Source organism: Opisthorchis viverrini (assembly GCF_000715545.1).
Source record: "Opisthorchis viverrini unplaced genomic scaffold opera_v5_159, whole genome shotgun sequence".
Classification (NCBI taxonomy): Eukaryota; Metazoa; Platyhelminthes; class Trematoda; order Opisthorchiida; family Opisthorchiidae; genus Opisthorchis; species Opisthorchis viverrini.
The window spans coordinates 171,001-185,695 of record NW_008751816.1 but is presented as its reverse complement, the minus strand read 5'-3'; the positions used below and the strand labels follow the sequence as shown (position 1 = coordinate 185,695).

The 14,695-nt window shown below is 43.6% G+C and overlaps 1 protein-coding gene across 1 annotated transcript; it reads left to right on the top strand.

Moving 5' to 3' along the window:
• Nucleotides 1–1,997: 1,997 nt before the first annotated feature.
• On the top strand, nt 1,998–4,637 carry T265_14213 (hypothetical protein; the record flags this gene model as incomplete). Its single annotated transcript, XM_009172598.1, has 3 exons — nt 1,998–2,225; nt 3,458–3,611; nt 4,549–4,637. Coding segments are annotated over 3 exons (471 nt in total), but the record flags the coding sequence as incomplete, so codon positions are not given.
• Nucleotides 4,638–14,695: the final 10,058 nt, after the last annotated feature.

Below are 14,695 nucleotides of genomic sequence, written 5' to 3'. Positions count from 1 at the left end.
GACTTTAGGACAGTTAGATTTCAAGTGAAGACCAAACAACGGGCCGCTGGCCTGATCCAGTTGCGGGCACTTGGTAATATAACATAAATCGCTTCTCGTTGAAAAAATGAGCTGTTGAACACAGAAGGATTTCAACGGTGACCCAGCTTAGAATGACGGAAGATCTCAATACCTCACTCATCGACAGTGATAGATAGACTGTTATTCTCCTTTCCTGACACGCCGAAGACTTCGACCTACCACTGCGGGTTTCACTCTTCTTGAGACCCATCAGGTAGGCATTGTTCCGAGTTTCAATCAGTTGAGCAGCAAATTCTGTACGAACTAGAGGAATGCACTCATTTGTAAATTAGTGCGAGTGGGGAACCAGTAGTAGACTGCTGGAGAGTTTTTAACAGTCTTATGAGTAGTATACTGTCAATTATATGTTCTGCGATGCCTCGAATACCATGCCATCTGAAACATGAGGTGGCCTTTGTACAGAACATTTAGTTGAAGAACAGCATATACACTATGGACAATAAATTATATATTATGTCACAGTAACATACAGTACACATGTATGGCTACCAATACATAGTATTTTGATATTATAATATTGTATTATATTACTGCTATACACAATTACGTATGATCCGACCAGAGGTCCAGTTGAGTTCTTCGTCGACAAAAGTGGATTTTGTATATGTATGAATTCCATCATTCTACTTATTCACAAAAGGTCAGTTGTTTGTCCTTTGAAATATTTTTGATATTGAAACGTCACTGTGAATTCGTGAGAACTGTCTTGCCGATAGGTTTGTTGAACACGAGATCAATAACAGGGCTCGTCAATAGGTAGCTTACTCGCTGGCAAGAAGAGAGAGATCATTTATTGACGAGGCGGTACCCGACCTGTCTTCTTCTCTAGTCTGCTACAAAAAGAATACACTGGTGCAAAACACTACGAAGCCCATCCAGAGTAGCCGCGAAAATGTCAGCGTTACTTTCTGACTGATATGTGAGACACCTCACAACTTTCGATTCGAAGGGTAGATTACACAGACAAACAAGTATCGGTCCGTAGCACACACTCGGAGACTACCGAAGAAGAAAACCCTCGAGAAAGCACGGTAAATCTTGTCGGATTACATTATCTATTGGAAAGTTGGAATGGTTTTAGTTCACTTGCATTCCTTGGTATTTTACCAGCTGGCTGCTGATCTGTTCGTCGTGCATGATGATTAGCTTTCAAACGTTTCGTCACCATTCACCGACACATCGCCAGTGAGCTGTTTGGCGTGACCCACCCGACAGCTGTCAGAAATTGTTAGCAAGCAAATGGTTGAACGAGTTCTCAGATCAACCACCAGGTCAACTACATGAGGGCGATAATAGCTTCACTTTTTAGAAAGGTCAAAGTGAATGATTTTCAAATGAATAAAATGATCTTCAAACGCTCGAAAACCCCTTCATAGAGTGGTGATACTTTTCGAAAATTGACACCAGCGAATTTTTTTCGGCATTTCGGTTTCTTCGGGGTTATCCAAGCAACAACCTGAACTCAAGCTATCCTTGATTCACTTACCTTCTCGCGTAATGGTTCCTTGTGCTAAGAGATATGGCTAACATGTTCACCTTGAAAGCAGCTTCTCTATACTACTTGTTTCGCTGTAAACGTGTTAGAAAAAGTGACACTGGATACACTGAAGATTAATATTCTGACTCATGCAGAATTGAAAAAAAGCTGGGTTTTTGAGACTGCATATTCCATATCTTCAGTAAAGATGCCTTCAAGATCTCATGATCACTGCTGATCCGTTCTGCAGCAAACGACTCCTTCATGTCCATGTAAATCATCCCACAGAACAAGGAATAAAACTCTTAGGTTATTTTGGAACTCGAACAACAAACCAGGCCGGCTCCAATCCGATTGGGCCTAATTCGTAGCTCAGTCAAGGCTAAAACCACCCAACATTGGTCCCAAACGTCCCGCACTCCAAGTTGTTTGCACTAGATTGCGACAACCAACATCACTCGACGACCTGTCTTCCGCATACTTCCCTTCCCCATATCCATACACTTTCTCCCAATTTCCGCCGATTAGCTTCCAAACAAATCTCTCAGCATTGATCACACTATCACTGAGAGCCGCGGCAATGTCAACGCTGAATAGTCAGAGGCGTTCGAACCAACCAACCTGGATTGGGGACAACCGAGTTGGCGAAATGATTGCAAGCTGTCAGGTAACTTACCTGCTATCTTGTTTGCCTGCTTGCGTGCGTGTGCCCACGCACTCACTCACACACGCGCACTTAGCCCCGCTGGTCAGCTACATGGTAACAGTTCTTGTGTGGAGTGGAATATAGCACTGACCGGGTTTGAGGACATCACAACCATTGCATCACCATGCGAGCGATGCGAGGAACAATACCAAGGTGATTATGACGATGCCACTCTGGTAGCAGCTCCGCGCAAACGTTGGCCCGATTTGGAGACAAACGGTAACCCATAGCTGTATCCCGTCAGCAGATTCCTATTGGTATTTTTTACTTGAGGGATCGAACTAGCATTTCGGCCATCAGACAAGTTCTGTTTGTTGTGTGGAATTAGGATGCGGACTAGGTTCGCATCCTAGTAAGGAGTGGTCAGACCTGGTGCCTAGAGCGCATGCCAGCTGCAGGACGTATCTGTTTCTGAGCTTAATGGCTAAGAACTGCCTGGAAATATTTGAGTGTTCCCCATCTTAATTCGGTGCCATTGCAGTACATTGAAGCAAAACGGATCTAACCCAAATACGTATACTTACCAGCATTTATGAACCAAACAACTAGCGTACACAAAGTCAGCTACTGATATTAATGTTCCTGGATAGTGCTCTGGTGGTCTTTATCGTTCACTATGTCAAGAACTATTAAACGGAATTTTAGAGTGTACAAAACATCGCTCATTTTTTGTGCGTCTTTTGCAAAGAACTCACCTCGAAGGCAAAATATTTTTTTAAAAAGTTCGGTACTTAGAGTACGGTAATACAACTGTGATGCCACTGACAAAATCCATTGGTTCTGCTACAGACCGTAACTGAGGTCCGGTACAAACATCCTGGATGGAAACACACATATTTCCATCGACTTGGTGGAGTAATTTTTTTGAATTCGTTTTAACCCGAGAAAAAATTAAGGTGTGTACACAAAAAATTTTAAGAGGCTACATGGCAGTTAATAATAAAAAATATAATCAACAAGTATGGACAAAATCATGATAGTATGGAAATTTCTCGCGAACTAAATCGGCTCTAATATGGCTGGGTGCTTGAACAAGACAAACATGCCAGTTCTTCGAAATGCCAATGGAGTGTGCAATATGATGGAAAAAATACCTGCGAAAGATCGGTCTGGTGGCGAGAGGTTCAAAACAGTGATCTGCGGATGAATGTCTACCCGGTGGTGTTCTACGGCAGGTTCAGGCATAAGCGGAGCTCAATGCGGCCGAACCTACCGGACATACACGAGACCGAACAGACATTCTCTTCAGACACTGCAGACGCGACGGGGCGCGGGTCACTGTCACAACGGCGTCGCGCCATAGGCAAGGAGAGATATCACTAACCCCCGTTGGCGTCCTCCGCACTCGTATGGCACGCATCACCAAGTCCTGACTATTTATAAGTGGTAAATAGGGCTTTAGGCCTCTACTAACCTCAAACACAATTGGTTCGTTTTTGTATGACCTGAATCAGGTCGCCTACGCGTGTGTTCGGTCGTGGTTGGTAGTACGCATGTCTGCCTGCATTCGCGAAGTGTGTCCACGCGTGACCGTGTGTTTGCATCGTACTGCGCTGCGCATCTGGGTGTGTGCGCACGCGTACACACACACACACATGTTACTAACCGGTTCAGATCACTCTCAGCCCCAATGGCAAACGATCGTCCTAAATGAGTTCACATTCATTCAAAAGACGCATTCCAAGAGAATGAGAGTTCCCCATATCATCGGGGTATGGCGATTTCCGGTGAAAAAGGGATGGAAACAACTAGACAAGCTCAGTGACAGAATTTCATTTAATTCCATGGATGGCTTCAACGCTGTCATCACATTATCTTTAAGCAGACAACAGCTACATGCAGTAGTCACTCTCGGGTCAAGTTGTCACTGTGGTAGTGGCCAACTTCCGAACAAGTCGTCTGGCTATGTTGCCCCGTTGCCCTAGCTTTAGGTGATTCACACAGACAGCGGACACCATCACTCTCTCGATCACCACGGCCAAGATAAGAATACTGTCCTAAGGATGCACGAAACAAGTTCCTTAAGCGATTGACTAAATAAGCTATAAGTATCGTTCAAGTCCATTTGAATCCCTTTTGAGGTTTGTAGTAGGATGTTCCCACCCTTTCCATCCCCATCACTTGCAGAGATGCTGAAACCTATCGCGGGGCGACGGTTTGCGTCGCTCTATGATCCACCGGGATATCCTGGAACATTCCACTTTGACACACTCAGACTTTCTCATACCATGCTTGTCACTGAACAGAACTGGTCACTGAAGAACACTGTATGCCGCTCCTCTAGGTTGGATGGTTAGAACAGGCCCGTTCCTCAAGCCAGACTTCGGCCGGGAAGAGACCGCATCAATCATATCTTCACAAACCGTTAGATGTTAGAGTAACGCCACATGTACAGACAATCCATAATCTCGGTGTTACTTGACTTCAAGGCTTTAACTTATTCTGACAACCGGTCGGTGCTCCTAAATACACTGGCCGAACGGAGTTCGCTCCAGAATTTCGTGAACAGAATCAGGTCCTTACATTCACGTACTTCTGGGAGTATGAACGTGAATAGTGAGCTCTTTGAAAGCTTTTCTCCAAGAAGTGGTGTCCGGCCAGTATGTCCACTCCCTCCGCTTTTTTGTTCGGCTTCGTCGTCGACGAAATTATGAGGCGAATGCTGGAATGTCTTTAAATCGTTTCTGGTAAGAACTTTACTAATCTAGAGTAAGCATCCTATATCGTCGTCATCTTTGAAGACGAGAGTGAACTACAAGCTCTGTTGAATAAACCGATTACCGTGACATCATCTTTCCGCATGCGCATTGCACCGTCAAAATGCAAATCCACGCTTCAGGATGTGTAGTACTCGAACCCACCCCTTAAAAATCAAGGGGAAGCACTGGGGTATCTGAGGTATTTTACATACTTCGGTACTTGTATCACCTACAACGTAATTGCGTCCGATAAAGTCTCTGTACGAATATATAAGGCCTGAATGACGTCCGTGAATTTGCGTTACTTGTGACGTCAAAAGGATACATCAATGGACCTCAAGGGTCACGTGTACCAGATTACAGTAAGGGCTGTATTGTTGTGTGATTGATACACATGGCCTCTGCGGACAGATAATGTGAGGCATCTTCAGTTTTCTTACCACCATTTACCCAGGAGTCGGACGGCGTCAACAAATTCGTACAAGGTAATTAGATTAATTAGGCAATTAGGTTATGCTGCAGATACTTCAGTCGTAAAAAAATGCAGAACCATCAACTGCGGTGGCTCACCCATAAGCTACGTATGCCGAAACGCCTCCCTACCGAGCCTAGTGTTGTTCTCCGTACCATCTTCAGAATGACGCAAACTGGCTTGGTGGGCCACGTACGTTTTGACAGAAAGGGATTACAAATAGTTTAGAAGTTTTTGGTTCGATTTGCCTTCTGGAGTGGGTTCCCATATATATATATATCGATGGCGCTCGTGCAGCCACCTTCTTTCCAGGTTGTCCGACTGTGTGTTTTGCGATGAAAGCTCCTCAGAAAGCTTGTGACAGGCCAGGGTCATGGCCCTCCCTCAACCGCCCCTTTCTCCATTTTCGTTTTAAGTCTCTGAATACTATTGAATGAACTCCGTAATTATATGACAGTGATGCGGCAGTGATGCTGCTCTTTCTGAATGATGATGATGATGATGATGATGATGAGGAGGAGGAGGAGATGGAGGACCCACGACCAGTTGATGTGGATTAGGACGTTCCTCGGCTGCCTAGAAGATGGTTTCCATCTTCAGACCATGCAACTTGCTCTCTGTCGAAGAGTAAGTAGTTTAAAAAGTTTGGAGTACTTACAAAGATAAAATGCTGCCCCTTTCGGGGAAAATTCCTGAAAGACCAAGCTGTCCTTCTTGAGAGTTGACCCTTCGTTAGTGACCATAAAAAAGGCGTAAGTCTGAATGCTCATTTCACGCCCAGCAGTATGGCATCAGGCTGGAATAGACTTTGATATAGAAAGATCTAAATTTTCACACTGCTGCTTCCACACAATTTGGCAGCTGTTTGTCACTGCGTTGAACTGGTTCTATCAGTAGCCTTTGCGTTGTCCACTTTCCCTGACTGATGGCTGTTCATCTCCAGTTCCTGATCCACGTACTGTGATAACCACAAGTAGAAAATCAAGCTCAGCGGAAGCCAAGTAGTACTTGACAAACGTTATAAATTATAAGATGAGTTATTGCTCTTCTTCGCAATGCAAGCACTTCATCTCTTTCTTAGTTCGGGGTTCCTAGTTTGACGAAACTTCCGGTCGACTTCAGGGCGTTGGTATCCGTGGCATTTCAGCCTTCATTGTATGTTCATTCTATTGTACAAAACTACTTCAGTATAAGTTTTTCTCGCCCCATTCCGATTTCGCAATGGTATACAGATTATCTGCAACACCGATCATTCGCTTAATAGGATGAGCACTTTACCCTGATTAGGGAAGTTTCAATGTGGCCTCGATATTAAGTGATTACAGAACGTCGATAGTAGCACAGTGGTTTCGCCATGTTGCTATCAAATTTAGGTGGTAGTTTCTTTGGGTTTAGCCACAAACCTGTTTTCTGGCACTCACGTATATTCATTTAAAATAAACCTGCTGAAGGTTGTTAATCCGACTGTCTTATGCAGTCTGGTATCTATTAATACCCAACAAAATCGGAGAAAACAGGGTACTGTGGACAGCCGGTGTTTGGGGTTCTCACCAGTGAATCTACATGCCATGAATTTGATTGCATGATCGAGTGTGAAGTCAGGTAAATCATCGATCGATCAATCGATCTCATGAACACAATAGCGATGATTACTGAAACTTAGAAGCAGATTAATTTTGAGTGCTTCTGCTGCAGTTACAGATTCGGTGCAACTGAAAACTTGTCACAGGTGTCAGCAACACCTACACCTACACAAATTCCAGTCTGTAGATATTGAAGAAAGTGGTAGCTAACAGTTTTCGCGTAGGTAGCGCGAACAACCTTTGACTAGATATCAATTATGTCAGTTCTGAACCGTTCTCGATGTCCACATTCTTCACAACAGGCCCAATAACGTCCGTAATCCCAAGCCGAGCTGTAGAAAATTCAATGGTTAAGACGCGACCTAACTGACCAAAAGGTTCGTGGTTCGAACCTGACCTCTGCATCTCGACTGCTCTTGTCAGTATCTCAGCCCTCGTGCTTCCTTCGGGTGGCATGACAGCTAGGCACCTAAAGTGTGCTATAGCTGAACCAATTCTAACTACGCTGACATGAACACGTTGGCCTGTTCAGACGTGATAATCGAGGGGCGTTCAGAGTGGAGTACCGGTAACACGCAAGATGTCCGAAGATAAAACCCTGGCAGGGCCAAGAAGATGCACTACTGATTAAATCTAATAAGAGCGAAACTCGCTTCCAGTGTTTCCCCTATTTTGATGCGGAGTCGTCTGGATAATTGTGTCAGGACACATGAAAGGTTGTTCAAAAGAGAGTGGTATGAACAGGAACTAAACATTCACGAAAGAGCAATTGTAGATTCATCTGTTTCAGTCTTGAATTATAAGCCAAAAGAATATGTATACAATTCACATGGAAAATATGCTTAGCGTAATGTTACATTAAATCACACTGGTAATCCGTAGAAACAGCATTTTGCTAAACCTTCATCCTTGTGCCTTCGTTATTTTGCTTTCTGGTGCACTTCGTTTTTTGCGTATGGTACATACATTCATCTCTTGCAGAGAGCGAATCTGAGTATTTCAGTTCACGCATCAATGTTTTCCGAAATCTAGTCGATCGGTCAGTCCATCAGTCTGTTTGAAAAACACTCAAAAAACGTCACTTTTGCGGCTAGGTGAGAAAGTTTCTCAAAAATTCGAAAAATATCCCAAAAAATTCCAGGGATTCTTGTGATAGACATCCCGTTGAAAATTGTGTTGGTACTAACATGGCTGTGTTGGGAATCCCGTTTTCTTCGTAAATGGTATTCAGTAATCTTCAACTCACCAATCATTCATTTTTTCGTTCGATTGGCTTCATCTCACGTTTCCCAGCGTTTGCCACATTTCCTTTTTTGGTTACTATACTACTGACCTCCTACTGCTTAGTTGTTTAATTATCCCGATTGTTGTAAACTTTTGTCTTTTGAAACCAGCCTTGTCTCCTATGCTATGCTATACATGTCCTTTTTCGGTTACTATACTACTGACCATCTGCTGCTAAGTTGTTTAATTATCCCAATTGTTGCAAACTTTTTATCTTTTGAAACCAGCCTTGTCTCCTATGCTAAATAAAGTCCGACTGGGTTGATTAATTACACTTCAGCATGTAATATATGTGGCAAACTTGCCGAGACAGTAAAATGGTGACTGTGTTCGACTTTGTGTGCCAGTTCATATCTGTGTTCCTTCAGTTTGTGCGTAGAACGGATAGAAATATCCGCTTCCGAGTAGCTACGCATTGAATTCGATGACCGGAACAACCAATTATTAGGGTATATCAATCAGTCATCATGCTAAACACAAAGTGATCAACTCGCAGTGGAGTACTGTTGACATACCACCGCGTACGAAGTTCATTAAAACTTCGAGAGAGCCCAATGCTGGCTCTTACCTTTTGGGGAATTCCCATCGCCGTACGCAAACACTATCCCTAGATAGATACTCATTTGCAAATTAAAAGTTACGTGTTTACTGGTGATTCACCCAAATCGCCAGTTTAATATATCCCTCAGCTGAATGTGCTGCGCACGCGTTTGCATCGCCCTTGTAGGTGATGTCTTTCTTTCGTTCCAAATGGAACCCTAGGCAGCCTTTTTGCAGGATGCTTTGTATGGGTTCTAAAGGGCAGCAGGCTCGAGCCCCCGAATGAGTTTTCGCTCAAACCCAAGCGGTATTTCCACCTCGGGTTAGGAAACACTGGGTTGAAATATGAGCAGATACTTTCCAGAGAACGGAAGGTAGTTAGCTGGGAGTGATCCAGAATGGAATTATCACTCAGTGTCCCCCTGTCCTAAACCCCATTCTTCCAACGTGATCATTAGAATGTGTAGATGAATCTCTAAAGCTCCGCTCGTTCGAAGTCGCAGTTCGACTGAACACTCCATCGAGAATCGAATGTGGCTTAAAGTTGAAATATACAATGCCACGGGCTAACTACGATCCCAAATACCGTGTACAAAATAGACTATCTGTTTGCCAGTACAGTGCGCTTGAATGCTGCACATGTATGAATACTCAACATACTAAACAATGAAACTTATCGACCCCACTTTGCGGACTATCCTGGCACAATGAACAGTCTCTGTAGAGTACCCGAATTTCACACGCTTTTCAGTCACTCAACTAGTCTGTGGTATTTATTTCAGGCTATCTTGCGGAATGAGATTACGGCAGCTGCATGAAACTAGAATGACACCATGGTGCCATCAAAATCGAGGGTAGTGGAATCTGTTAGCAATGTTGTCTGTGAAAACCAAGCCCCCAGATTCCTACAGTAACAAGATCGCAAACACCCAGTGTTCACAGTGTGTGGTTTTCACGCAACTCACAACACGGTCTTTATGAACGTGGTGACTAAGAAGGAAGGTCGCTCAGAAGTAGAGAATAGGGGAAAAGCGTTGTTCGACAGTGATTTGACTAAAATACACCACAAAGCTCAGAATGGCTGTGTGAGCCAATCCCCGATCAGGGTTCCGTTCTATGTTTCCAGTCAGTTGAACTTCAGTATTGATACGAATCGTTTTTGTGCTCATACTTCATCTTTGCGTAGCCGGATAGATATTACCACGGCAAGTAGCCGAGTTTGCACAGACTTTGAATTATTAGAAGTGAATTAGAGGCCTCTTTACAAAGACTGTATGATATTTCACGAGTTAACCAAATTGTTCAGCGTTATCACCCTTCGCTCTCTGACCTCCTTCTAAGGCAGATATCCGGTGCCTTGTCTGGAATTCAAATGAGTGTACTTAAAAAGTGGGTGCAGATGGTGGAAAGCTGCTCGTTAGTCGATCAGAATATCTCCACTGAATTTCTGAGTGTGCAAGTCTTTTTGGTTCTTGATCGCAGACTCGTTTCGGCTACAGGGCCATCTTTGAAGGGCACACAAAACCAAAGTGACTTATTTTCAGTTGACTTTCATCAAGAATAGGTGTTTCGGACTACACGGTTTTTTTGTGCAAAGCGAGTTCTTCATGAATATATCCTCTGATCTTTTTATCTAGACTTTCATCATAGCTTTCTAAGTTCTACCCAAAATAGCGCCTACAACCGCCACCCATATTACACCAGACGTTTGCAAAAGACCGGATAGCCTGGGCCCGGCGATTAAGCCTCAGCTAAAAGATAAATGGAAAGTCAAGATTTGCCAAGCTTCCCACCAATTTGGATGCGACGCGGTTGGGACAGCTTGCAAAAAATAAAGAGCGAAAAAATTCAACTTGGCGATTCGAAGACTTTGCAAGCCATAATTCCATGTATTTTATCCGGGGAACGCACTAATCTTGACGTTGCTGGAGGCTCATCGAAAGCGCAACATTCGCCTGACCCTCCTTGGAAATCCAAGTCTTCGTCACCCTCATGTTCTAATTGAACACCAAATTGTACGCAGTTGGTGAACTACACTTAGTCGCAAACTAGGTTGATGTTAGTGAGCCACTCATTACCTGAATCCCGGCTGACTCTCTCGTTTACGACAAGCTAAATATTCAGCCTCTTGTTTCACTTGGCACGAACTATGAGTAGTGGATTTTGTCAAGAAACCATACTGTAATATCTCGAATAGGGAATCTAAGGCACCACATTCAGTTGAAAAATGTGCCCGAACGAAGGATTCAGCGGACTACACCAGCTTATTTTGCAAATAAGTGAATCTCGCCAAGCATTTTATCCCTATTCGTTTTAGGCTCCGCTGGCATTTCCCCGATCAGAAAATAACTTTAAGACAAAGTTGCGAAGTTGCTCAGTTGTGCGAATAGTCCAATCCCTGGAGACACGGAATCATGAGTGTGACACACCAGTGAGTCAGCTAACAGCCTCAGGCAAATGGATTAATGCTTCTCCCATCAGGATAAACAAAATCTTGGGACCAAATTGAAACATGAACGGATTTGAGGAGATCAAATTGAATGAAAGCGAGGCTAGGTGATGCATATACAAGTGATGAGGGACTAATCATCGAAGCCCAGTTTGAGCAAGTGTCCTGTTAACCAACATACCTCATGTTAGTTTGGGTAATACAGAAAAGATCTGAACCAGATCTGGTTGACATTCATCGTCATTATAGATAATTTAAACCGAATGGCAATGGAATACGTAGAAAGCGATCTTGGGAGGAATCTAAGCATCTGAGAACCAACGGTTACATCCTACTCACAAAACCGGATAAAGGGTCTGGTGCTGTAATTTTGAACAGAGGATTATGTCAGAAAAATCCACTGTCATTTAGAACGCGGAATTTCGGCTGTTGGTCAGTGGAGTAGATGGTTCTAGAGCAACTGAAAGGCAATTGGCAACCTTCTAAAAGAATTACCAGATGACGGCTGCTTATAGTACATAAAACCAGTGTCCCGTTGCGCACAATTTCGGACACGTACAACTCACCCTACCACAAGGTAGCCACCGTAATCAGCCCCAAAACACATGAGATTTGGCTGTGTTAAGTATGTGAATATCGTATCTTTGGATGCTTTAAATTTTTTATCGAAGTCCCACTTTTTCAAACTGCTGCTACTGAAAGTCATGAAATACAGACCGATGAAACTGAGCTATTCAATAAGTGTGATCACGTAATGTGGATACTGTGACCAAGAGATAGGCGGCGCTATGTCCCGTATAAATGCGAGTTAGTCAGACCACTGTTCAACCGCTCGTAGCCGGACGGTTAAGTGTTCAAACTACAAACCTAGTGATCGAGGGTTTGAGACCCACTGGAGTTTCGTGAGATGAAACCGTTTCTCGGCTCTTCGGCATCGTTTTGCTTTAACTACAGGACGAACCCATTATTAAAAATCCAAAACCTGCCTACACTTGACTAACAAAGTGGCACGGTTTACTTTGGAGACAGAGGACACTCCGGTCATTTTTTCCACTAACTCAGTGTGATCAGCTTCTCCATGGCGGAAACTCTGGCAGTAGCCGGACCATTGTTACGGACACTGCAGGAACATCTTCAGGTCCCGGTAGATAAAATAGTTGAAGGCACAAAAGTACATTTGGATCTTGTTTGATTCTTTGACTCTCAAGAATAACGTCCAGCAATAGGATTTCCATTTTCTCCTGTTTTGGCAAATATTTATACCAGAGACTTCAAAGAACAGGCTTTGGTCCGGTATGACTGACCCAGAGAGCTTTTGACATGATGTGAATAACAACTTTGTGGCAATCAAACGTGACATGATTAATGATTTCTATGGATAGCTCAAATCTTTGAATCCACACAAAGTTGAACATGGAAATAAAATCCATTGCAAGCATTCTACCCCCTGGATTGTATAACGCATAACAGTGATGAGAAACTACCATTTAACACTACCATTTAACATGCAGTAACAGGTATGAAGCCACTTTGGACTACTATCCATCCATCCTAGATCAGTATACGCCAGCAATGGCTCATCGATACTTAGGCGGATCAGAGCAATGTGTACGACCGAATAGCAGTCCGACTTAAGGTCAGACGCAGGCTCCAAGTCAATGGGTATTCAGTGAGCTTGATGAGGCAGCAATTAAGAAGGACGTTCTTCCCAGTAAGGAACCCATTTGGCGGGGTTGTCATTCTGTACAAGGGAGGAATATCTGAGGTTATCCAAAGGATGCCCATCACAGCTAACAATAGGGTAGTGTTCTAGAAGATAAAACCGCTCCGTTTGGAAGCAGCAGAGACTGTATATATATTAAATCAAACGCAACGACTGTGCTGAGCTCTGTAGGGGATACACCGCCAGGGAAATAGACACCAGAATTCATGAGTGCAAGAGAAAAGCAAAGAAACTATCAAGAATAGCGGATGAATATCAGGCATTGACCGAGAATTCTGTTATTTCAGGAGATGTGCTAGACTCAGGACATGGAATGGATCTGTAAAAATGTGGGATTTTTAAAACGGTAACTACGATTCACACTATGGCGGTTGATGGCCTAAACTGTGGAAATCGGTAAGCATCCCAGAGCAGATGGCATAGAGCTGATCCACTTATGGAGGGCGGTTTTAGATAAGCCGAGTTGACACATCGTGGTATGTGGCTGTCAGTCAAGTGGAACTGTCAACGGAGTTGGCAACAAGTAAACGGCCAAACCGAAAAACCAACCCAATTTCACGTAATCCGTCCCGAATGTCTTACAACTAGCCCATCCACACAGATCAATAAATCATGTAAACGACACTAAAGAGGAATCTTCACATGAACTAAACTGGAAGAACCAGACCCCATATCCGACCTCTCTCACTAACACATAGGTCTCAATAACGGTTAATCCATACAAGCAAAATCTCCCAGCCGGTATCTGAAAGTGAGGTGGCCTCTTAGTAGGAAAAGATCTTGTTGATTGGCTCCTTATGTCTCAAAACTCGACCATGTTTGTAACTTGGTCACTTGGCCTGACGTAGCTTTTATGTCCAAAGCGAAACACTGCCCAGCAATAAATGTAAGGATTTGATGCACTAGTGGTAAGGTTGCTGAAAATTCTTCGACAGCCCACGACCAGTTTCGCCTTTCTTGGGCCTCATGACGCATGCAAAATCTCCTAGTTTTTATCAATCTTATGTTCTGCTTGAATCAAAATTGAACGAAATTCAACTTACGCACCCATCTACATACCAATTCGATTTTGAGAAGAGACCCATCAGGAACCCAGTTCAGCCTCTCTTCTATGATGTTCTTACTCAATTGAGTATGCTACACCAGGCCACCTCATGTTTCAGATGAGTAAAAACGTCATGGACGAGAGATTCAACTTGGTTCCATGTCGGACTCCCGCCAAAACCCAGTTCGTGTGCAATTCGAAATTCAAGGATTGTTTTCAATCTTTCCTGACAGGATTGGTATTCCTGTTTCTAAGCCAAAACTTTGCACACAACAACTCTGTACACTTGGCCGGATCAACACTTGTCGGCTTCACGTGATCCACGGAATTCACGCCGATCTTATCAGTCCGACCCCTCAGTATTGATTATTGATTTCAGCTCGTCTCACTTTTACTAGCTACGTCGGTCGACTTTGTCCTCCCCATTTTCCAAATGGGGGAAAGAGTTACCGAATAGGCTGCCTTAGCTCAGATGGCTTTGTTCTAAATTAATGTACTTTAAGGTACATTCTCGGAGAGTAAAATGTTTCGAACTCTAGCCGGATATGAGGATGGAACTCAGATAATCTCACGTTGCAACCCACTCTCAGCACTTCGACTATTCAGGCAATTTAACAGCAACTCAGCCTTCAATGC